The 26712-nt window shown below is 45.5% G+C and overlaps 1 protein-coding gene across 9 annotated transcripts in view; it reads right to left on the bottom strand.

Moving 5' to 3' along the window:
- The window catches only part of psd3l (pleckstrin and Sec7 domain containing 3, like), a 334929-nt gene that overhangs the window by 95931 nt on the left and 212286 nt on the right, over positions 1 to 26712 (bottom strand). For all 9 annotated transcript variants that reach the window (XM_080195046.1, XM_080195047.1, XM_080195048.1 and 6 more), the window contains one exon: positions 26540 to 26629. In XM_080195046.1, coding sequence (XP_080051172.1) covers positions 26540 to 26629 — 90 coding nt within the window. The remainder of the gene's footprint in view (positions 1 to 26539; positions 26630 to 26712) is intronic.

The following is a 26712-nucleotide window of genomic DNA, read 5'->3' as shown; positions in this document are numbered from 1 at the left end:
TGGAATACTCGCCATTTGCCTGGATGGGTGCAGCTCCAACAACACTCAAGAAGCCTGACACCTTCCAAGACAAAAAGCCTGCTTCATTAACATCACATCTACAAACATTCAATCCCTCCACCACTGACGCTCAGTAGCAGCACTATCTACAAGATGCACTACAGCAATTCGCCAAAGATCCTCAGACATCACCTTCCAAATCCATGACCACTTCCATCTAGAAGGACAAGGGCAGCAGATAAATGGGAACACCACCACCTGCAAGTTCCCCTCCAAGCTACTCATCGTCCTGACTTGGAAATATAATCGCCATTCCTTCTCAGTTGCTGGATCAAAATCCTGGAATTTCCTCTTTGTAGGTCAATCCACAGAACATGAACTGCAGCAATTCAAGGCGGCAGCTCACCACCACCTTCTCAAGGGCAACTAGGGATGGGCAATAAATGCTAGCCAGCCAGCGATGCCCATGTCCCACAAATGAATAAAACAAATGCTGCCTGAAGCTCCATCTTTTGCCTTAGAGAGAGAAAATGGGTCCTTTCCCTGTCATTGTGGTACTGGTTTCTCCTCTGAGGCTTTCAGAGTAAAAGGAGCCCATATCCTGGAGCATGAGTAACATGCCCTCTGTGCGTATGGGGGAGAGCAGATGGTTTGCACTGTTCCTCTGTTCAACCAACAGTGTCATGCACCCACAGCACTCACATATTTTTAGGCAGTTGGATGGATTTCATTGCTGGGCAGCAATCTGTTCACTCACAGAAGGATAACAGGGAAATCGTTTTCAAAGAAAACACAACGCCTTATTCAACCGCTTAAATCCGTTCAACTTGAGTGAGTGCTGCACTGTCAGAGGTGCCGTCCATTGGATGAGATGTTGAACGCAGACCCAATTTACCCCTTCAGGCGAATGGACTAGGCATCGCTGTGCAATTACCTATGGCCATACTAGTCTGTAAACGCCCAATCTCGTCTGATCTCGGAGGCTACAGGCCGGGTTAGCATTATTCAAAGGACGGGAAGCTGTTCCCGGGAATGTAGCCAACAAGCTGAGCGACACCACGAGAAACTGGCCCGGCTGTTTGTGGGGGTCTTGCAACGTTTCTGCTTTGGTTGTGTTGGCATCACAGAGTAACATTTGTATTCCACCATCATTTTATATAAATTAGCGTATCATTAGCATTAGCAACTAATGATAACGGGTGATGAAAGATTTATAAATGAAAATAATCTGGAGATGGGTCTTGAAGATTTCAAGTGATGGGGCTGTGGCTATTACTGATAGCAGCTTGTTCCACTGAGGAATGTCCCGGGGAGGAAAGGCTGTTGGTACACTGTCTTGGAAACAAATGGTCTTTGCAGTCTACGTGGATGGCTACCTCATGTCTTGTCATTACTGGAGGGCACCAGCTGCTTACTTCTGTCAATTCCCACCAGTGCATCCTACATTTTACAAAACATTGTCAGTCCATTTTTCTCCCTCTTTTGCTGTCAAGATTCCCCTTCCAAATCTCATCAAGGTTGTGACACCGGTCTGTTTGCCACACTGATTCATGCATCACCCCCAGAGATTGTTTCAGTCTTACTTGTCACTCTCAGCATACAATTCTCTTTTGTACTTCCCCCAACATGAACTTCAAAATACTCTGTAATCTAAACCTTCCCCCCGCTCCCCCCCCACCCCGATCAAAACCCCACTCCCCCAACACCCAACATTTACGGGACACACATACAATACCATCCCACCACACTGAATCACTCCGCCCATCCCACAGACACAGGAGGCAAAAGACACAGAAGACAACAAACCACCAATAACTTATTACTTACCCATCAACATCCCTCTCAGGAAACCCCCAGGAATCTTCATGCACTGCCTGATCTCCCCCCTCCAACAAAAAGAGCCCCCCCCCCCAAACAAAATCCAAAGACTTACTCAGCAATAGGCATACAAAACCTCACCAGCCAGGAAACCCCCAAAAAAGTCTCCAACACACACGCACACACACACAACCTTGACATTCACCCTGGAAACACAACAAATGTCCCCAATCTAACAGCCCCCTCCCCCTCAATCACCTCTCCCCAGCAACCCATGCACCCACTGCCCTCTTCCACTAGAGGGTCCAGCCAACACATTTCCCTCCCATCATCAACCATTGTCCTCGCCCCCCACACACACACACATCAAATGCCCCAGACTAGAAAAAACTAAGATGAGTTATATTAAAAAAAAAGGAAAAGGCCCAGGAAACATGACAACAAGCCACAATATAAGGACAAGCATCAAAAGGACAACCAGGGTTGGGCGTGAACTGGAAGAGGCAGAGCACGAAGAAAAGGGGGCATGTCCTCTCTCTGTCCGACCCCAACAATCTCACAATATAAAGGATCCCAACCACAACCTGCTCCAGGATTAGTTGAACAAATCCTCTGTAAACTATAACTCTGATGTTTTCGTTGCACTACTGAAGATTTCTGATCATAAATCTGAGAACACTGTAATTTGCTGAATGAAAAATCCCCACTTAAGATTATTTTAAGATGAACCCCCAGTTATGGTTATATAGCTACTTTTTTTTTAATTCTTTCATGGGATGCGGGCTTCACCAGGCGGGCCAGAATTTTTATTGTCCTCGAGTAAGAAGTGGTGAGCTGTCATGGTGTAGGTACACCCACTGTGCCATTAGGGAGGGAGCTCCAGGATTTGGAGCCAGCGACAGTGAAGGAAAGATGATTATGGTTCTAACTCAGGCTGATATGTAGCTTAGAGGGTAACTTGCAGGTGGTTGTGTTTTACGTGCCTGCTGCTCTTGTCCTTCTAGGTGGTAAAGGTCGTGGGTTGGAAGGTGCTATCTGAGGAGCTTTGGTGAGTTGCTGCAATGCATCTTGTGGATGGTTCACACTGCTGTCAGTGGTGGAGAAAGTAGATGTCGGAGATGGGGGGTGTGGTGCTAATCAAGAAATCATGTTGGAGAATTTGGTTATGAAAAGCCTAACCCACTTGCTGATGAATCTGCTCTGTTGGTAATGCATAGGCAGAGCATTTTCGGGCAGAGAATGCCATCTCCCAATGATCCTGCTACTTGAGCAATTCTGGAAGATCATCTTACAGTCAATCGATATGATCTTTGAGTCTTTCCTGGTGCATAAACCACGCAGTCGTCTGCAAAATGGTAACAGTAAGATGGTGTTGGAGCATGGTGACTTCTAGCAAACTGTGCCCAGCATACCCTCGAATTCTATCTTTTACTCTCATTCTATGCTTCTAAAACTTAATTCCAAATCTTTTCACTACATTCGGCACTCTCTCCTTTCCTTCTCTATGTACGGTGTGGTTTGGCCCTATAGCACAAGAAACAATACTCTTCACTGTATACTAATACATGTGACAATAATAAATCAAATCAGGAATAGCTTCACCTTATTTATAAATTTGTTGGGAAGATCGTTTATGGATGTCAAGAAGGTTAAAGGTCCAGCACAGTTCTCTGAGGCATTCCAGAGAGGACGTTGCTAGGAGAAGATGACTCCTCATCATACACCACTTTATCTTCCATTGGTTAGGTAGTGCCAGATTCAATTTAATAATGTCTCCCGATTCCGTAGTGAAGTTTGAACAAGAACTTTTCATGAGGAACTTTATCAAAGGCAAATCTAGCTGTCGTGCTTGCCAATTTAACCAGAGTCATAAAGTCCTACCCTGTACGCAAGCACTTCAACCTACAAGAGAGATCCGATTGGCACTATATCAACGCATCCCACTTTCAGTGTAACACTGTCTATTGACAACAAATCAATTGAAACAGCAAACAATAGAATATCTACAAGCCACATCCCAGGTAGCCATCAGATTGGTGGTTTGAGGTTAGAGTGCTGCAGAAATAGATTACAAAACCCACTTGGAGTACTGTGCGCAGTTCTGGTCGCCTCACTACAGGAAGGATGTGGAAGCTATTGAGAGGGTGCAGAGGAGATTTACAAGGATGTTGCCTGGATTGGGAGGCATGCCTTATGAAGATAGGTTGAGGGAGCGAGGTCTCTTCTCCCTGGAGAGATGAAGGTTGAGAGGTGACCTGATAGAGGTTTATAAAATGTTGAGAGGAATAGATAGGGTGGATTCTCAGAGGCTATTTCCCAGGGCTAAGATGGTCGCTATGAAAGGACACAGGTTTAAGGTGCTGGGGAGCAGGTACAGAGGAGATGTCAGGGATACGTTTTTCACTCAGAGGGTGGTGAGCGAGTGGAATCGGCTGTCGTCGGTGGTGGTGGAGGCGAACTCGCTGGGGTCTTTTAAAAGACTTCTGGATGAGTACAGGGGATTTAATGGGATTGGGAGTTATAGATAGTTCTATGGCCTGGTAGGTATAGATATGATTGGCGCAACTTGTGGGCTGAAGGGCCTGTTTGTGCTATGGTGTTCTACGTTCTATGTTAAAACACACAATTTTGTGGACAGAAAATGGAATTGAAACCTCATGGGATTATTTAGATACTGAAACAGTGTCTCGAGCTAAAAACAAGTATAATCTCCTTGGCTAGTTCTGAGGAGGAGGAGCTCTTGTCAGGGAGCTATGCAGCAACTTAAAATAACAGGACATTTCTTCATGTCGTCTACCGAGGCACTGTCACAGCCTAGAAATAAAAGGAGGGTTCTGCATGTTTTATTTTCATTGCAGGTAGGATCACTATTCCTGGCACGGTGGCACATTAGTTAATGCTGCTGCCTCACGGCACCAGGGATCTGGATTCGATTCCCACTTGAGTCACTGTCTGGAGTCTGCACGTTCTCCCCGTATCTGCATGGGTTTCTTCCGGGTGCTCCGGTTTCCTCCCACAGTCTGAAAGACGTGCTGGTTAGATGCATTGGCCATGCTAAATTCTCCTTCAGTGTACCCGAACAGGCAGAGGAGTGCGAGGATTTTCATAGTAACTTCATTGCAGTGTTAGAGTAAGCCTACTTAATGACACTAATAAAATAAACTTAAAACTTAATGATGTGCCTTCTTGCACTGCAAGTCCAATTGACTTTGCCCAGCCTTGTTCATATTAGTTAATTCCAATGGATGTAGCTTCCCATCTTACCTAGTCTGCAGTTTGCAGTAACTTGAGTCACTGAACTCCCCCCATCCAAAATAGTGATGTGGCTTGAATTTTAAGGGAAATCTTTCGTTCACTTCCCTCTTTCCAGAATGGAAGGGTTGTACCCAACAAGAATGTCTAAGCAGGCTGGAGCTTTCTCCTTCAGGAAAATGACTGAGGGGATGACTCAATAGAGGCAGCTAAGACTGTGAGAGTTTGATAGGATAGATGCAGAGAAAATACTGTTACTTGTGTAAAAGTCCAAAACTGGGAGCTCCAAATATAACATAGCCAATATTAATTCCAAAGGGGAATTTAATGTAAATGTCTTTACCCAAAGAGTAGTTGATACATAGAATGTGTCACCATGGATTAGTTGAAGCATTTAGAATAGATCCATTAAGGGAAAGCAGGATAAGTATATGAGGGAGAAAGGAAAAGATTACATTGGCAGGATTAGAAGAAGGGGGAGTAAAGGCTAATGTGGAGCACAAAGAGAAGTTGGGCCGAATGGCCTGTTTCTGCACTGTAAATTCATAGCTGTAGTGAAGTCTAACAGTGCCACATTCCATCAATGGAACAGATGAACTGCAGAAATGCACCCAGTAACGCGACAATTAGTCACAAGAGTTGGATATGCATAAGCTAAGATGACTGTCTGCACAGTATCGTCATCAGGATTCTTGGGATGTTGTTGCTGGTGGCAAGGCCAGCACTTATTGTTCTTTCTCAGTTTCCAGATACCAAATGGGTTGCTTGGCCACCTCCCAGGGCAGTTAAAAATCAACTGTTAGCCTGGGACTCGAGTCAGATACAGGAGCAGACCTGGTAAAGACAGCTTCCTCCCCAAAGAATGTTAGTAACCTAGTTGACAATCTGACAGCTTCATCGCGGTTACATTTTACCGACATCATCTTTTAATTTTAAACAGAATACAAATTCGCAAACAACTGCATTGGAATTTGAATGCACCAAATGCAATTATATCGAGCTGCTATATTTTACCAAAGTGTGCTCTTCAGCTTGAACAGAATACTTTCACTCTTGGGGAATTGAAAAGGCTAATCTACAAAGCATTTTCTGTATGCTATAGCTATTTACGTCAGTATTTATAAATGTAACTTTGACAGAGTGTAATTAAACCATTCCTCAGCCCTGGTGCTGTTGCTGCACTGCCACTGCAGGTAGGAGGATGTAATCACAGCGTGACAGGTTTACTCAGGCTCTTTCCATTTTAAATGAAGACAAAACAATTTACAATGGAAATGTAAAAATGTAGAAAAATGCATAATTTATTATGGGATTGAATTACTCCTGCGTGACCGGATCAGAAGCATCCCTTCCCTCCAACTCCTGTTTCACCTAAAGTTTACACTTTTGCAGGAATGCTACCACCCCACCTGCCACGGAATCGGAGCAGGTAAGGGTCGGACAATGGAAATGTCCTTGACCAACGTCCTTGGGATTTTCCAGTCTCGCTCGAGCAAGATACACAACTCTCTGATCCGTACTGATGAGGCTGCCATATGGCAGGCCTGAACACTGCTGCTGTTACGTACTAGCTAGAATTCCTGAGTGTGAAATTCTGTACTTCACATGTTCAATAAAGGTTGCTTCCAGCTCCTAGGAACATAGGAGTTAGGAGCAGAAGTAAGCAAATTCAGCCCTTTGAGCCTGCATTCAATCAGATCATGGCTGATCTCTCTGGTCTCAAATCCACCTTGCCCCACCTGTTCCCCATATCCCCTTATTTTTTTTTTATTAGAAATTTCTCCAAGTCCTTCTTGAAACCATTCAACCATTCAAGACTCCACCGCGCTGTGGGGCAGAGAGTACCACAAATCCACCATCTCTGTGAGAAGTAGTTCCTCCTCACCTCAGTTTTAAACCTACCATCTCTCAACCCATACCTGCGACCTCATGTTCGAGATTGCCCCCACAAGAGGGGACATTTGGTCTACATTCACTCTATCAATCCCTTTTAAAATTTTATATACTTCCATCAGATCCCCGCTATTCCTTCTAAATTCCAGTGAGTACGAACCCAAACTGTTTACTCTCTCCTCATACACCAACCCTTTCATCCCCAGAATCAATCTAGTAAACATCCTCTGAAAACACTCCAATGCCAGCATATCCCCCCTCAAACAAGGAAGCCAAAACTGGACACTATACTCCAGATGTGGCTCACCAACACCCTATACAACTGCAACAACACTTCTAATTTTATACTCCAGTCCCTTTGCAGTAAATGCCAACATCCCATTTGCCTTTTCTTAATTATACGCTGCACCTGCATACTGACTTGCACCGATTCATGAACACAGACACCCAGATCCCTCTGCCCAGATGCATTTTGAATCCGTTTTCCATTTAGCTAATAAGTTTTCTTTCTATTTTTTCCTCCAAAATGGATAACCTCACATTTATCCACATTAAACTCCATCTGCCAAATTCTGGCCTGTTCTCCTAGCCCGTCTATATCCATCTGTAAAATCTTCACATTCTCTTCACTGTCTGCTTTCCCACCTACATCAGAAATCAACCACAAATGTTGCTCTGTTACACTCTGTTCCTGCTTGCAGCTGAGATACCAAATTTGAGTGCAGTTTCAGTCAGGGGCCTTTCTGCACCCACTAAAAGGTGGAAAGTGCCAATTCACCACATTGCCAAATATAAGAAGTGTTCCTTGTCCAAAGAACATTCTGTGCAGGAATTCAAAGCAAATGGCAAAAGTCTATTTTCGATGGCTGCATGTACACAATGAGACAAGTTTCACGCCCGCCCTCCAAAAACAACTGCTGCACTAAACTGGTTTTTGAACCGGTCAAAGCTCCACCATATGTGGTAAGGGGAAGGCAATGGCCTAGTGGTATTATCACTCGACTATTAATCCAGAAACTCAGCTAATGCTCTGGGGACCCGGGTTCAAATCCTGCCACGGCAGAATTTGAATTTAATTTAAAAAAAATCTGGAATTAAGAATCCACTGATAACTATGAAACCATTTGGGTGGCGCAGTGGTTCCCACTGCTGCCTCACAGCGCCAGGGAATCAGGTTCAATTCCGGCCTCAGGTCACTGTCTGTGTGGAGTTTGCACGTTCTCCCACGTCTGCGTGGGTTTCCTCCGGTTGCTTAGGTTTCCTCCCACAGTCCAAAGTTGTGTGGGTTAGCCCATGCTAAATTGCCCCTTAGTGTCAGGAAGATTAACAGGATAAATATGTGCGGTTATGGGAATTGGGCCTGGGTGGGATTGTGATCAGTGCACCCTCAATGGGGCCGAATGGCCTCCCTCTGCACTGTAGGGATTCTATGATTCGTTGTCACTTGTGGGAAAAACCCATCTGGTTCACTAATATCCTTTAGGGAAAGGAAATCTGCCACCCTTACCCGGTCTGGCCTACGGGTAGCTCCAGAGCCACAGCAATACGGTTGACTCTCAACTGCCCTCCAAGGGCAACTCAGGATGGGCAATAAATGCTGGCCAGCCAGCGACACCCATGACCCACGAATGGATAAAGAAAACGGGTGCCTGAGAAACAACTAACTAGCCCTTCGATTGTATAATATCTGGCTCCTTTTCTTTCCCACCTTGCATTTTGTAACAATCATTTTTTTTTTAAACATGTGATTATGATCCCTGGAAAAAAAAGAGCCTGATGCTTGTTTTTGGGTGACCAGTGAATCATCCCTCATGTTAAAAGCACTAAAAGTCAACAAAAGCTACTGCTGCAGGTCTCGGATGGCACTGGAATCAGTAGGTGGAGTACTTTTCACAAACAGCTCTATTTTGGCCTGCATTTCCTTTGCTGGGAGAGAGGGAAAGGTTACGCACTTCTGTGAAAGAGTCGAAGCTAATAAACGTTCCAGCAGGCTTTTTTTTAATATATTTATCATTGTCACCGTTGCTATGGCACTCAGGATCCAGGTTCACTCTGGGACCAATGTTGCCACCTGGTGTTTGAAGTTTAAAAACAGCCAAGCGGCTTATCATCCTCATTTTAAATGCTGCAGAATATGACTATCCCCTCACGTGAGGGCACGAGGGGTCAGTTCACTATTAGCAGCACGAGGCCCAATAAGGCAAAGATTTTTGACCACTTGTTCAAGCGCCCTCTGGAGGTCTGAAACACAAGTCTTAAATTCAAATCCAACATCACAAGTATAGATTTAACTGTATCCACTAAACGGCCTGCTATTCGGTCAATGGGATTACCACGCCTTGGGCAGGATTCTCCCTTCTAGGGTTAAGTCCCGTGGCTGGGATGGGACAGGGTTAGAGGGTGTTTCCTGTCACAAAGGCTGCTGGGAAACCACAGCGTATCTTCTGTCGCTGGCACCCCAGGTGTTTTTCGCCATTTCCCATGGTGGGGTGGGCTTGACGACACAAGTCCCACCATCGTATCTGGGTGCCATATTTAAAAAGGCACCTGACATCACTGATCCACCACTGAATAAACAAGCTGGATCTCCAGGAACACTGAAAGAAACTGAAGCTGGAAGATCCACCTGATAAATGGCAATCCGTCCCTCTCCCCGCCTCATCCCCATCCCCCCGCCGTAGTGTTCCAGGGTCCAAGGTCGCTGGTGACCTGGAGTCTGGAGGCAGCCCCAAGCCTTCTTCAGGCAAGTCCCACCTCTTGCAAGCCACGGTGACAAGTTTACATAGGCATTTTCCATTATAAATGTACACACAGGAATTTAGAAGGGAAGGTAAAAAATAACCCTGCGCAGTTGTATGTCTGCTGTCGAGGTTTAATTATCTCTTACGCTGTAGCTTCACATGAAGGCTACGCTTGACCTGCCTCTGCTCTCTGTTACCATTCTTCTCCCCTCTCTTTCTCCTCTGCTGTTTCTATCTGGTCTCTTCACTTTATGCTCCTCTCCAGGACAGTGAGGAGTTCACCATTTGCTGCGTGAGGAACCGGTGGCACCACCAAGAACCTGAAGATTACAAGACTGGACAAACATTTTTGTCATGGTGGACAGAACCTTCAGCTGGAAGCGACCTCCGTGTTGGCAGAGGGAAGGGAAGGGGTCGTTCCACCATGATGCTGGCTTCAGCTGGCATTCCTAGAGATCAGAGGAGGTTTGAGGGCACAGCCACAGAGTAACGGGATGACCCGTTAGAACTGAGATAAGGAAGAATTTCTTCAGCCAGAGGATGGTGAATCTCAGGAATTCATTGCCACAGAAGGTCATTGTGGAGGCCAGGTCATTTAAGATAGAGATAGACAGGTTCTTGATTGGTAAGAGTCAAAGGTTATGGGCAAAAGATGGGACAAGGGGGTTGAGAAACATATCAGCCATGACCAAATTGCAGAGACAACTCAATAGGCAGCATGGTGTCACAGTGGTTAGCACTGCTACCTCACAGCGCCAGGGACCTGGGTTCAATTCTGGCCTCGGGTTATTGTCTGTGTGGAGTCTGCCTGTTCTTCCCATGTCTATCTGGGTTTCCTCCCACCGTCCAAAGACGCGCAGGTTAGATTGATTGGCTATGGTTAATTGGCCATAGTGTCAGGAGGATTAGCGGGGTAAATATATTGGGTTACGGGGAATAGGGCCTGGATGGGATTGTGATCAGCGTAGACTCCATGGGTTGAATGGCCTCCTTTTGCACTGTAGGGATTCTATGGGGTCGAATGGCGTAATTCAGCTCCTGTACGTTATGGTCTTATGGCGATAGCAGTGATACAAAAAGCAGTCTGGGGGGAACCTGGGCTCCTTCACCTAGTGGCTGGCAAAGGTTCAGGAATGATGTGGATATGCCGGCGTTGGACTGGGGTAAACACAGTAAAAAGTCTGACAACACCAGGTTTTAGTGACGAAGGGGCTAACCCGAAAGCTTGTGAGTTTACTATCAAATAAATCGGCTGGACTAAAACCTGGTGTTGTCAGACTTTTTACAAAGGTTCAGGAAAGCAGTGGAGAATCCAGAGCTTTTTGTCTGTCTCTCCCTATCCATTTTTCCTGCTAGTGTTAGCAAGATGAGCATTTACCTGTACAAATCATCAAAACATTGTGAGATGACTTCCAAATTCAATTCTAAAAAACACAATTTCAACAGGAGTAGATACAATTGTCCCCTCTGAGCTTAATAGCTTTCTGGAACCTAAGAACACGACATGAAAGCTACAATAGGTTGGTGATCAGGAGTGTCATACTTTTGTGATGGATCCTCACAGAAATATTCTGGGTCTTTTTTTCCAAGGAAACACAATGCCACAACATGTGAAATAAAGCCTTTGAAACATTCAACATTTCTCCTTCAAATAATTTGGAACAAATAAGCAAAGACTCCTAGAACCTTGAAAGAAATATTCCGCCGGCACGACTGACTGACTATAGAATCAACATTCAGTTTACAATATCACAGTTCTAGGTAAAAATGTCATGTCCACACCAGGACTTTGAGGATTGGCAATGACCACCCAGTAAAAGCAGCCAAGGAGGCATTAAAAAACACAGAAGACAATTCACTACGTCACTGCAAATTAATGCATTTGTTTGAGCATAGAATCCCTAAAGCATAAAAGAGGCCATTCAGCCCATCAGATCTGCACCGATTCTCTGACACAGTATCTTACCCAGGCGCCCTCCCTGTAACCCTGTATCAATTATCACAGCCAATCCACCTAACCTACACATCTTTGGACACTAGGGGACAACTTAACATGGCCAATCTACCTAACCTACAGATCTTTGGACATTAAGGGGTAATTTAGCATGGCCAATCCACAGGGAAGCACAGTGATTAGCACTGCTGCCTCACAGCGCCAGTACTCGGGTTTGATTCCCAGCTTGGGTCACTGCCTACGTGGAGTCTGCACAATCTCCCTTTGGCTGCGTAGGCTTCCTCCAGGTGCTCTGGTTTCCTCCCACAGTCCGAGAGATGTGCTGGTTTGATGCATTGGTCATGCTAAATTCTCCCTCAGTGTACACAAACAAGCACCGGAGGGTGGCAACCAGGGGATTTTCACAGCAACATCATTGCAGTGTTAATGTAAGCCTACTTGTGACACTAAGTAATAAACTTTAAAATTTTAAGCCTAACCTACACATCTTTGGACACTAAAGGGCAATTGAGCATGGCCAATCCACCGAACCTGCGCATCTAAATACTTTATCTCGTTTACGCCATACTTTGGATGACAGAAATTTTGGTTACAGTACGGAAAGCAAATAGTGAATCAAAGTTGTTCAAATTAAAAAGTTTCCAAAAGCATTGAGGGGGTGGGGGGGAAGTTAAAACAATGCCACCCGCTGACCAGATTGTGTCATTTCAGGACAACGAGGTGACAGCTGAAATTCCAGGAGTGTTCAACAGCTCTCCTGCTCAGGTTTCCAGGGTTGGAACCCCTGGAAAAATGATAAAATTAATTCATGCCTCTCCTGAAGGTTTGTTAGCCTCTTACCATTTATCATAGAATTCCTACAGTGCAGATGGAGACCGTTCGGCCTGTCAAGTCTGCACCTTCTCTCCAATAGAGCACCTTATCTCAGGCCCATAAATCCCACGTATTTACCCCGCTAATCCCCCTAATCTACACATCTTGAGACACTAAGGGGCAATTTAGCACGGTCAATCCGCCTAACCCACACATCTTTGGACCGTGGGGGGGAAACTGGAGCACCCGGAGGAAACTCACGCAGAAAAGGGGAGAATGTGCAGACTCCATGCAGCCAGCCACCCAAGGCAGGAATTGAACCCAGGTCCCTAGCACGCGTGAGGCACCAATGCTAACCGCTGTGCCACCGTGCCATTTAGGATTGAGATGAAGTAATATTTTCTTCATTCAGTGTTGCGAATCTTTGGAATTCTCCACCTTATAGAGAGAGGGCTGTGGGTGCTCTGTAGTTGGATGTATTATTGCTGAGAATTACAGATACTTGTATCCTAAAGGAAATGGGGACTTGATGTGTGTACAGGGAGATTTAGATGAAGGCTGAGGTTGGAGATCAGCTACAATACTAAACACCAGAGCAGAATAAAAAGGACCGGATGAGTTATTCCAGCTCCTATTCCCCAAGTTTCGAATCTCATCAGAATTATTTTCAAAATTATAACCATAAAATTGCAACTCCACCAATCTACTGATGAAAAATGTGGCTTGCCGCAAAAACAGAAATAAAAAAAAACTGAGAAAGGAAACGCATGAGCAGTGAAACTTCACATTGAAAATGGGAAACATACTCACACATCCTCACTAATGTAAAATCAATTGATGGTAACATTTCACAACCAGCCGCTTAAGAGTCATGTCAGATTCAGATTCTGAGTTTTCTGCTCATTCATTTTAACTCCCTGCACAACAGCTGGGAAGATAATGGAAAGATCGCAAATTGTCCTTCCCAAGCAACTGGTGACAGCAAGCTATATAAACTCGGCCTGCCTTTTGACAGAGATACAAAGACAGTGGCTGCCCCGGCCTTAGCCCATGTTGATACTCTGCCAATTAGCAGAATAATGACTGCTGGAATTCACTGCTCTGAAGATGGTGGATTTAATGGTCATGTTTTGTTGCGGCTTAAACCGACTGCAGCAGAAGTGAGACGTGGGCAAAGAATGCCTACAGGGCAGAAGGAGGCCATTCAGTCCATCGGCCAAAACCCTATCATCTTGCCCATCCCGATTTCAGAGCAAGGCCATAAAATCCCATTCATTGGCTCTGCACCGACTCTCCGAAAGAGCATCTTACCCAGTCCCACCCTATTGCCATAACCGTGCGTGTTTCCACAGCTAATCCATCTAACCTATACATTTATGGATACAAAGGGGCACTTTAGCATGGCTAGTCCAACCGAACCCACACATCTTTGGACCGTGGGAGGAAACCAGAGCACCCGCAGGAAATCCATGCGGACAGAGGGAGAATATGCAACCTCCGCACAGACAGTGACCCAAGCCAGGAATCGAAGCCGGGTCCCTGGCACTGAGAGGCAGCAGTGCTAACCACTGTACCACCACGCCACCGACCTATTGTAGAGTCACTGGGTGGGATTCTCCGGCCACACTCACCTCAAAACCGGAGAATCCTGCCGAAGGTCATGGTATCGTAGAAATACAGTAAAAAGTCTGACAACACCAGGTTTAAGTCCAACCGATTTATTTGATAGTAAACTCACTAGCTTTCGAGGTTACCCCCTTCATCAGGTAAGCATTCTCCAAGGCGGCCTTCACGACACACGACAGCACAGAGTCGCTGAGCAGAGACTGATAGCCAAGTTCCGCACGCATGAGGACGGTCTCAACAGGGATCTTGGGTTCATGTCGCACTATCTGTAACCCCCGTGACTTGCCTGGGTTTGCAAAACCTCACTCACTGTGCTGTCTGGAGACAATACACATCTCTTTAACCTGTGATCAGTGCTCCTTCCACTCGCATTGTTAGCCACTTTAAGACTTGAACAGCAGGTTAGGTGTAAAGATTCGCAATCTAATCAGTAATCTGTAAACTGTCTGTGCTTTATATGCTCTGAGGCCAGAACTCTCCATTCACCTGACGAAGGGGGTAACCTCGAAAGCTAGTGAGTTTACTATCAAATAAATCAGTTGGACTTAAACCTGGTGTTGTCAGACTTTTTACTGTGTTGGAGGCGGTTTAGAACGGAGTTGAGGAGGAACTTCTTCACTCAAAGGGTGGTGAATCTCTGGAATTCTCTGCCCGTTGAAGTGGTGGAGGCTGCCTCGCTAAATATTTTTAAGAAGCGGGTTGATGGGTTCTTGATAAGAGAGGGGATTAAGGGTTATGGGGAGAGGGCGGGAAAGTGGAACTGAGCTACCACAGATCAGCCATGATCTTATTGAATGGCGGGGCAGGCTCGAAGGGCTAGATGGCCTACTCCTGCTCCTATTTCTTATGTTCTTATGTACCCCAGTCCAACGCCGGCATCTCCACATCATAGAAATAGTCAGAAAACCTACAGTGCAGAAGGCAGACATTCAGCCTTGCTAATCCCTCTAACCTATGCAGCCGGGGATACTAAGAGGCAACTCAGCATGGCCAATGCACCTAACCAGCACATCTTTGGACTGAGGGAGGAAACCAGAGTACCTGGAGGAAACCCATACAAACAAGGGGAGAACATGCAAACTCCACACAGACAGTGACCCAAGCTGAGAATTGAATCCAGGTCCCTCAGTGCTAGCCACTGAGATACCATGCCGCCCCGTCAATGGGCATTTGCATGATCTGCCCATCCCCATGACGGGCGGGACAGGAGAAATCCGGCCATTGAGTCAAAGCTTTACAGCACAGAAAGAGGCCATTCGGCCTATTATATCTGTACTGGCCATCAAGCACAAACTATTCTAATCCTATTTCTGAGCACTTGGTCCGTGACTTCTTATGCTGTGACGTTTCAAGTGCTTATCTAAGTGCTTCTTAAATGCTGTAAAGGTTCCCCGCCTCTACTGCCCTTTCAGGCAGCAAATCCCAGATTCCCATCACCCTCTGGATGAAAAAGCTTTTCCTCAAATTCTCTTTAAATCTCCTGCCCCTTACCTTAAATATATGCCCCCTGGTTATTAACCCTTCTACTAAAGGGAAGGATTTCTCCCTATCCACCCAATCGATATCCCTTCGGTCTTCTCTGCTCTAAGGAATACAACTCTAGCCTAACCGGCCTCTCTTCATAGCTGAAAGGCTCCAGCCCAGGCAACACCCTGGTGGCTCTCCTCTCCACCCTTTCTAGTGCAGTTACATCCCATTCTAGGAACCTGAGCTCCTAGTCCAAGGCTGACAGTCTGGTGCAGTACCGAGGAGATGCTGCACTAATAAAGGTGCCATTTTTTTGGATGAGGAATTAAACTGAGACTCCATCATCAATGTAGAAGAAACCAGAGAAATAGTTTGAAGTGTTTGCATGCTGGCCAATATTTATCCCACAATTCACACCACTGAAAAGACAGATAATGTAGTCATCACCACATTACTGGTTGTGGGAGCTTGCTGCATGTAAGTTGGTAGCCGTGTTTTCTATGTTACAGTATGAATACACATAAGAACGACATAATTGGCTGGAAAGTGCTCTGGGACGTTCTGAGGTTGCAGAAGGTGCTATATTGATGTAAATCTTTCTTCCTTTTATGGATCTGCCACTGTGAGAAACATCAAGTCCCATTTAACTTGAAATCTACAACTCTTTAACCGATAATGGATTAATACAGATCAAAGCTCAGATCCGCTGATTTGATTTCAATTTACCTGTAGGGAATAGCACGTTGATTAAATTTCACTTTACTTTCCCCACCCCAGGTGACATTTTAAATAGTTTTATTGAATTTTAGGGAGCTCAAACAGCATTTTAATTACCACATGCTCTGGGGGTGATGTTCGAACGTAACCGTGTACATCGCTAATCACATCTCCAAACTGACAGCAAATTAAAGCACAGGGAAGTTCACCATCAACATTAGCTTAATTTGACCTTTAAGCTCTTAAGCTGAAGAATACTTTTACCCAATGGCTAAGCATCCCGTCAAGCGACAACCAACTCAATGTCCTTGACTGAAGATTAAGAAACCACTTCATTCTTGTTAGTTTGCTATTTTCCTTCAATGTCAAGTGAGCAATTGCATTCAATGAGTTTTTATTTCCTTTCCCCTTGCACACTATTAATTGTACCTGTTTGAATGGGTAAGAGAAGAGAGACAAAATGTAATTAAATCCCCCATCTAGAATAATAAGCAAAGTAAATTACAAAGTCAAAAAAACGCAGCGGATGTTTGAATAAAGATTTAGTCATAACTAGGGAATTATTTTGACCCCAATCTTAAAGAACCCACCGACACTATGCAACCCAGATTTGTGATCAAGTTGTCTCAAACACAGAACAGAACCTGGTCTTATTTATTTATTAGTCACAAGTAGGCTTATATTTTCAGAAGGCGTTTGATAAGGTACCTCACAAGAGGTTACTGCAGAAGGTCAGAGGACATGGAGTTGGGGGTAGGGTGTTAGCGTGGATAGAGGATTGGTTGTCAAATAGGAGGCAGAGAGTGGGGGTCAATGGGTGCTATTCGGATTGGCGGTTGGTGACTAGTGGGGTGCCCCAGGGGTCGGTGCTGGGGCCTCAGCTATTTACCATTTATATAGATGATCTGGAGGAGGGAACCGAGTGTAGGGTGTCGAAATTTGCTGATGACACCAAGATTGGGGGAAAGGCAAATTGTGCGGAGGGTGTGGAGAGTCTGCAGAAGGATCTAGATAGGCTGGGTGAATGGGCCAGGAAATGGCAAATGGAATTTAATGTTGGCAAGTGTGAGGTGGTCCACTTTGGTAGGAAGAATGGTAGGAAGGACTATTACTTACGTGGCGAAAAACTGCAGCAGGCGACGGTGCAGAGGGACCTCGGGGTCCTTGTGCATGAGTCGCAAAAACCCAGCCTGCAGGTGCAGCAGGTGGTCAGGAAGGCGAATGGGATGCTGGCCTTCATAGCGAGGGGGATTGAATATAAAAGTAGGGAGGTCTTGCTGCAGCTGTATAGGGCATTGGTGAGGCCGCAGCTGGAGTACTGTGTGCAGTTTTGGGCGCCGCACCTGCGCAAGGATATTTTGGCCTTGGAGGGAGTGCAGAGGAGGTTTACTAGGCTGATACCGGAGTTGAGGGGGTTGAGCTATGAGGAGAGGCTGAATAAACTAGGCTTGTACTCGTTGGAGTTTAGAAGAATGAGGGGAGATCTCATTGAGACGTATAAGATGATGAATGGGATGGATAGGATAGAGGTGGAAAGACTCTTCCCGCTCAAAAAAGACAGTAGGACTAGGGGGCACAGCCTCAAGATAAAGGGGGGGCAGTTCAGAACGGAGTTGAGGAGGAACTTCTTCACTCAAAGGGTGGTGAATCTCTGGAATTCTCTGCCCGTTGAAGTGGTGGAGGCTGCCTCGCTAAATATTTTTAAGAAGCGGGTTGATGGGTTTTTGATAAGAGAGGGGATTAAGGGTTATGGGGAGAGGGCGGGAAAGTGGAACTGAGCCACGACAGATCAGCCATGATCTTATTGAATGGCGGGGCAGGCTCGAAGGGCCAGATGGCCTACTCCTGCTCCTATTTCTTATGTTCTTATGTTCTTATGTTCTTAACACTGCAATGAAGTTACTGTGAAAATTCCCTAGTCGCCACACTCCAGCGCCTGTTTGGGTACACTGAGGGAGAATTCAGCATGGCTAGTGCACCTAACCAGCACATTCAGACAGGCAGCGTGCTCAGTGCAGGCTTGGAGGGTCGAAGGGCCTGTTCTAGTGCTGTGGAGTCTGCATATTCTCCCCATGCCTGCATGGGTTTCCTCCGGGTGCTCCCGTTTTCTCCCATTGTTCAAAGATGTGCAGGTTAGGTGCGTTGGTTGTGCTAAATTGCTCTTTAGTATCAGCAGGCTTAGCAGAGTAAATATGTGGGGTTACAGGGATAAGGCTGGGGTGGGATTGTCATTGGTGCAGGCTCAATGGGCTAAATGGCCTCCTTCTGCATCGTAGGGATTCTATTCTATAATTTTCTCTGGTCTTTGTCTTTCGGACTGTTGGAGGAAACCAGAGCACCCGGAGAAAACCCGCGCAGACATGGGGAGGACGTGCAGACTCTGCACAGACAGTGACCCAAGTTGGGAATGGAACTCAGGTCCTTGGTGCTGAGAGGCAGCAGTGCTAACCACTGTGCCACTGTGCCACCCTGGACTTCCAGGAAGGTTGCAATGTACCTAGAAGAAACAGCCCTGCTACCTTCCTAATTGTGTTGGTTCTGAGAAGCTCAGAGGCCAGAAATCCAAAACGTTTGTCTTTTAATCTACAGTCAATGGCCTTCGAAGTTATTGGGTAATGGAACCAGTAACTGAAGGGTTAAACTGGTCAGGAGTCTGATATTTGTAACTTCAGACTGGGGGGGGGGTCCCATGAATGTTCTGCACATTTTAGCCCACCAACAGAAAAAACTCTGATCTACAAAGTCACCTGTATTTCATGCTTTCTTGATTAAACTGAACCACGCGAGTTTCGTAACTGTCTCTGTAATCAGAGCAGCTCAAATTACTTCTGTTAATTATCTCTCAGCAGCCATTTAAAGATTACACATTCAGGCCGTGATTTCTTTATTTCTAAAAGTTATCAAACAAAATGAGAAGCAATCAAGGATCTCAAGTAATTTAAGAATTGCAAAGAATATCCTCTTCTTGGGAAGATAGGAAAACACATTTGGAGTGCAGCAAAGACTGACTTAATTGAATGACACTTGGCTTCCCAAGGATTAAAGCAGCAGACAGGTCACAGACACACAGATTACAGTCGCTAGGATTTAGAAGAATAGAAGCAACTTGGTTAAGTTTGCAACATATTAAGGGGAACCGAATGGACAGATAGAAACTAGCATAACTGGTTGGGAAGGTTAAGACTGGAGGCAGTGGTCTAAAAATCAGAGTGTAAACTCGCAAAATAGTAGGAAATGTAGCTTTTCTGTAATTAAGTGGTATGCAAAATTGGGATGTCCCGATGGTAGGCTGAGATGCAGGAATAAAGTCAGTAGCGCGTTAGCAGTACGTCGACCTCATACTGTCAAATAACAAAGAACAGTACAGCACAGGAAACAGGCCCTTCGGCCCTCCAAGCCTGTGCCGTGCATTGGCCCAACTAGACCATTCGTTTGTACCCCTCCATTCCCAGGCTGCTCATGTGACTATCCAGGTAATTCTTAAACGATGCCAGCGTGTCTGCCTCCACCACCCCACTTGGCAGCGCATTCCAGGCCCCCACCACCCTCTGTGTAAAAAATGTCCCTCTGATATCAGAGTTAAACCTCGCCCCTCTCACCTTGAGCCTGTGACCCCTCATGTCCCACAGCAAATATATACATGCAAGAAGAAGATAAAGAAAGCATTCAGCATGCTTGGTTTCATTGGTCAGAACACCGAATACAGGAGTTAGGACATCTTGCTGAAGTTGTACAAGACATTGGTAAGGCCGCACTTGGAATACTGTGTACAGTTCTAGTCACTCTATTATAGAAAGGATATTATTAAACTAGAAAGAGTGCAGAAAAGATTTACTAGGATGCTACCGGGACTTGATGACTTGAGTTATAAGGACAGGCTGGATAGACTGGGGCTTTTTCCTCTGGACCACAGAAGGCCAAGGAGTGATCTTACAGAGGCCTGTAAAATAACAAGGGGCATAGATCAGCTAGATAGTCAATATCTTTTCCCAAAGGTAGAGGAGTCTAAAACTAGAGAGCATAGGTTTAAGATGTGAGGGGAGAGATACAAAAGTGTCCGGAAGGGCAATTTTTTCACAGAGGGTGGTGAGTATCTGGAACGAGCTGCCAGAGGGAGTAGTAGAGGCAGGTACAATTTTGCCTTTTAAAATGCATTTTGACAGTTACATGGGTAAAATGGGTTTAAGGGGGATATGGGCCAAATGCTGGCAATTGAGATTAGCTTCAGGGCTTAAAAAAAGGCGGCATGGACAAGTTGGGCCGAGGGGCCTGTTTCTGTGCTGTAAACCTCTACGATTCTATAACTCTGATATATTGGCAAGCCATGAGTCTTACCATCAATCCTGTTGCCAAGATAAAGTCAGCACTACATCAGAATCTCGTGGCATCTGGTTCATGGCATCAAGCACCAGTGATCTCTGCAGTCGTGCTGAGGCCAGTGGTTTGCCTTGTTGAACTCTACAGCTCACGGGAGAGGAGGAGCTTGCTGGACACTCAGGAACGGCAGAAGCGACTCAGTGGTGAGGGGGACTGTGGACTGAGGTTAGGAGTTAGGAGGAATGGAAGAGGGAGGTGGCGGATGACAAGGGGGTGAGATCAGGGGCATGGAGGAATAAAATGGGGAAGGCCTGGCATGTCAGGTGTGGTGTGGTGGGGTGGGTGGGAACAGACATTCAAGATAAGAAACTGAGGGGCTGAAAAGGGCAGTATCAGTACTGCCCATCTCAAGATGTTTACAGGATTTTGAGCTCACCCACAACATTTCAATTAGCCCTGCAGAATGCCCTCAGATAAAGTGCTTTACAATAAATCTGAGCGAGGGCCAACTTCAGCAGAGATCTTCAGCACGTACATGCACACTCCAATGGAGCTCAAAGGCAAATCAGAGGCTTTAGAGGGGGAGAGAGGTCTTCAAAAACAAAACAGAAAATCCAAATTGTAAGCTTCTATCACATGGATTGCTTCAGATTCAACACATACATGAGCCTTGAGTGTAGAGGTAGATTAATCTTCACAAATTAAAGAATATCAAAGGTAATGAAGTATCAAGCGGAAATGATCCTAACTGATTAGGAAAGGCAGATTGCAGTCCAGCTGTCATTTGTCTTCATTGTATTTAATGGCGAGAGGAACTAGCAGGAACAAGACAACAGTCTGTGTCCAACAAGTGCTTGACATCACAGTTTAAGGATGCACAGCTCTGAACTTTGCCACTGATATTGGATTTACCCATAAACTGATATTCAGCAAAACTCAGTCCAACTTTCCAGTCAGACTGGTCTTAAATTTGCACAGGAATATATATTTTTGTTCCAGTTTATCTGAAGCCGTTTGCTGGGAGACCGCCCTGTGATGCACTCCCCAAGAAAATGGACATTGATCATCGTCGGTGTGGTTTCTGTGCTGGAAAATGAATGTGAACTATATTGGATCAAAATGTGATGGCCTAATGGTATTAGCGCTAGACTATTACTCCAGGAATTCAGCTAATTAGAGTTTCTCATAGAATCCTACAGTGCTGAAGTAGGCCATTTGGCCCATTGAGTCTGCACCAACCACAATCCCACCACAGGCCCTATTCCCCACAACCCCACACGTCAATGCCGCATATCCCTCTAACTTACACATCCCGGGACACTAAGGGGCAATTTAGCATGGCCAAACCACCTAACCCACGCATCTTTGGATTGCGGGAGGGAACTGGAGTACCCGGAGAAAACCCACACAGACACGGTGAGAACATGCAAACTCGAGAACATGCAAACTCCATACAGTGACCCAACCTGGGAATCAAACCCGGGTCCCTGGAGCGGTGAAGCAGCAGTGCTAACCACTGTGCCACCATGCTCCCATGTCCTGGGAGATGGCAGATACTGGAATTTGAATTCACTAAAAAATATCCAGAATAAAGAAACTACTGATGACCATGAAACCTTTGTTGGAAAAACCCATCTAGTTCACTAATGTCCTTTAAAGGAAGGGAATCTGCTGTTCTTGGGGTGGCCTAAATGTGACTCCAGAGCCACAGCAATGTGGTTGACTCTCAACTGCCCTTTAAACAAGGGCAACTGGGAAGGACAATAAATGCTGGCCAGCCAGCGACGCTCATGTCCCAGGGATGAATTTTTTAAAAAACGGTTACGCTCTCAGAAGTGTGTATAACTAGAATGACAATGCTGCCTTGCAGTTCAAATTTAATTAAAATTAGTTTGAGAATAGGCAAATGCTGTGTAAGTGCTGTACAAGAGGATGCAAACATGGGGGAGAGCTGGCTTTGTCCTCATGCAGCTTGTGGAATTAAGCAGTACGCTCTAACAGTTCCTCCAAGCAGACCGAGCATTGAGACCAAGCACCAAGATAAATTCAATCCAATTCAATATCTGACAGGTTCAATCAAATAGAACGCAGAAGAAAAGTCTTTATCCAAAGAGCGGTGAGATTGTGGAACCCAATACCTCAGGGAGTGGTTGAGATGAATGGAGAAGGGAATCAAGGGTAATGTTGATCAGGATGGATGGCAAAGAAGTTCAAATTCTTTCTGTGATTCATTTCTGGGATATGGGCATCACTGGCTGGTCAGCATTTATTGCTCATTCCTAGTTGGCCAGAGGGCAGAAGAACAGAACAGAAGAACCACGACAGAGCAGAAAGAGGCCATTTGGCCCATCGAGTCTGCACCAACCACAATCCCACCCAGGCCCTATCCCCATATTCTACATATTTTACCCACTCATCCCTCTAACCTACACATCTCAGGGTACTAGGGGGCAATTTAGCATGGCCAATCAACCTAACCTGCACGTCTTTGGACTGTGGGAGGAAACCGGAGTACCCCGGAGGAAACCCATGCAGACACGAGGAGAATGTGCAAACTCCACACAGACAGTGATCCAAGCTGGGAATCGAACCCAGGTCCCTGGAGCTGTGAAGCAGCACTGCTAACCACTGTGCTACCGTGCCGCTCCAGAGTGACTCAAGGTCAGAATTGAACCAAGTTTCCATGCGATGTGAAGCAACAGTGCTAACTACTGTGCCACCAACTACTGTGTCCTATTTAAGGGCAAGTGGGGCATAAACATTGGCATGGGCTGGTTCGGCCCATATCAGTGCTTCATGTTGCAATACAACAAACACCAGTTTTAGATGAATTTGCCGATGATGCAAGGTTTACTATGTAGGATCAACTGCAAGGTATTTGGCACTGCAGCGACAATGGACCCCAACCTACTGCTCAGTATTCCATGCACGTGCTACATTCCACACTACCAAAATAGGAAAATATCTGAGAGGATGCGATTACAACATGATATTTTAATAGTTCTGTTGCATAGCTCAAACTAATGGGATCAAACTGTCCTCTGATGGCTGCTGTGAAATTATACTTTCTCATTTTGATGGACAAACCAGTCGGCACAAGTTCAAAGCATGAAAGCGGTCCATAATCAGCCAGTAGGTAACAGTTTCTGTTGGAGAAGCTGCAGCAGGTATGGAGAATGGAAATGGCACACATACGGAGAATGGAAATGGCACACAGAGGGGCAGAGTACAATGGAGGGAGCAGGGTCGAACAGTCGCTGTAAGTTTCTGTGCATATTCAGAATGCAACGAGGGAGAGGAATGAGACTGATTCCCCACAATTGGCCTTACTCACCTTGTAAAGTACTGAAGTTTCACATGATGAATATGGTTCGTGTGCTCGGCTGTCATTGCCTTATGGAAATTCAAAGTTGCCAAGTATAAAACGACAAGGCTCATTGGGCCTGCATCTTATTATGCTATGACCAGCACCTCTGATGCAGCAACAAACAAAAAGCTATTAACTGCTAGAATCCCCAGAACAAATTTTAATAGACTTTTTACACTTATTTGAACTTGGGGCTGACAACAATGGTCAAATATAAATGATTCTTGGAGCTCCAAATATCTGGGGCTGGCTGTTCCAGCTCTCTTGCACACTCTCTCCATTTTCCATCTGAATTTAACACTAAGTTCAGCTTTACGTATTTCTGCCCATCCTGCGATGAGTTAAAAAATGTATGTCCCGAGTAGTCATACATTAACACTGCAGTGAAGTTACTGTGAAAATCCCCTAGTCGCCACACACCCAGCGCCTGTTCGGGTACACTGAGGGAGAATTTAGCATGGCCAACGCACATCTTTCACATTGTGGGACGAAACTAGAGCACTCAGAGAAAACGCGCACAGACACGGGGAGAATGTGCCAACTCCACACAGACCCAAGCTGGGAATTGAACCCGGGTTCCTGGCATTGTGAAGCAGCAGTGCTAACCACTCTGCCACCCGATGCACTACTCCTTAGTAAATACACTGACATCTTAGATGGATCAGGGTGGAAGGAAAGCCAGTGGGTTCCTTCGAATAGAGACATGCGCTCAGAGCACTGAGGTTTCATATATTCAGAGTCTGGTTGTGACATCCCAAATAGCACCTCACCTCGCGTGCCCATCTTCACATGTTCAATAATGTTCAATCCCATCCCTCGGCCAACTATTCACCCTGCTCCTCCTTGTCTGACCATTAATTTGTTTAACGGAGTGGGGAAGGCAAATTTCTTCTTTGTCACAACCCCACTGGAAACTTGTTCATTTTAAAGCAATGTCTCGTGTTCAGCTCCTGCAATCCCAAGTTAAATAACACGCTGAACATGTTTACGCCCTTAAGATAGGGGTGGCATGGTGACACAGCGGTTAGCATTGCTGCCTCGCAGCACTAGAGACCCAGGTTCAACTTTGGCCTTGGGTCACTGTCTGTTTGGAGTTTGCACATTCTCCCCATGTCTGCATGGGTTTCGTCCAGACGCTCCGGTTTCCTCCCACACTCCCAAAAATGTGCGGGTTAGGCGGATTGGCCAGCTAAACTGACCCTAGTGTCTGGGGGATTAGCAGGATAAACATGTAGGGTTATGGGAATAGGGCCTGGGTAGGATTGTGGTTGGTGCAGACCTAATGAGTCAAATGGCCTCATTCTGCACTATAGGGTTCTGTGATCTAGATTATGTTCTTGTGTCATTTCTTTTCACCTAATGAAGCTGAACAGCAACAACTACATATCCCCCATCCCAATGCAGAACATCCCAACGCGCTAATACAGGAACAATATAAAACACAACTTGATGTTGAGCCTCTCAAGACGTATTGGGAGGGCCTTAAAAGGATAAGTGTTCACCTAAAAGGAAGCTAGCGAGATGCCAAGGCTTAGAGAGGAAATTCCAGAGCTTCATGATGCAGCAATTAAAATCAGAGATAGCCACAGTTAGATGTGTTCTCAGAGGATTGTGGGGATGGAGGAGGTCATAGAGATAGGGAGGGAGCGAGGCTAGGGAGGGATTTGAAAACAACAATGATTTTGTTTTTGCTGAATCTGGACTCAGCACAGGTCAGCGAACACAAGGATGCCAAATGCACTGGACTTGGTATGAATTAGGATATTGAGAGCAGTGCTTTGGATAAATTCCAGTGTAGGAAGGAAGATGTGGTGGGGGAGTCCAGAACTAGGGGTCATAGTTGAGGATAAGGGGTAAACATTTTAGGACACAGGAGAAATTTCTTCACCCAGAGGATGGTGAATGTGTGATATTCACTACCACAGAAAGTAGTTGAGGCCAAAACGTTGTCTGATTTCAAGAAGAAATTAGATGTAGCTCTTGGGGCTAAAGGGATTAAGGAATATGAGGGGAAAGAGGGAATCAGGATATTGAATTTGATGATCAGCTGTGATCATAATGAATGATGGGAGCAGGCTCAAAAGGGCTGGATGGCCTCCTTCTGCTTCTAGTTTCTATGAGAGGCTGGTCAAGACAATGCAGAACTTCAACCACTCAGCTCAAGAACAACACAGTAAAGTCATGAGTACCGAGAGGCGGGAACAAAGCACAGGATCTGCCTGGTTAGTCGACATTCTCAAAGTACAATGTTGAGGGAAGAGAAAACATCTCACCAGATGGAAGAATACAAACACACCAAAGTTTGGACATTTCACCAAACATGTAGTGACTGCCACAGAATACTGTGGCACCTCATGCTTTAAGACATGGCCATCCCAGTAGTTGTGCACACAAGCGTAACAATTGAATCACAGGTGTAAGCATTGCCACCATCCCCCATAACAACAGAGCTATATGATGAATGCCTGACTTATCACAGTATCTCAATTACTTGGTGAAAGATAAGGAAGGGATGTTTTACTTCAGCCAATGTCAGTTACTATCACAAACTGTTAGCAGTTCCATACCCCATACCTTCAGTAGATCCTTTGGAAAGTCTCTTCCTCCATTCAAACCATCCAAGTTGTTAATGAAGTCTTGGCAGGTCATCTTCTTCCCAATATTCTGCAACGTACAAAGAGTTTCATTTTAATATTAGCGTCTACAGAGCAGAGATTGACAACCTAACAAACCATAAATATACTAAT

The sequence above is a fragment of the Carcharhinus amblyrhynchos genome, chromosome 1 (genome assembly GCF_965287045.1).
Source record: "Carcharhinus amblyrhynchos chromosome 1, sCarAmb.v2.hapA, whole genome shotgun sequence".
Classification (NCBI taxonomy): Eukaryota; Metazoa; Chordata; class Chondrichthyes; order Carcharhiniformes; family Carcharhinidae; genus Carcharhinus; species Carcharhinus amblyrhynchos.
The sequence above is the reverse complement of the archived record's forward strand: the minus strand, read 5'-3'. Positions and strand labels throughout refer to the sequence as shown.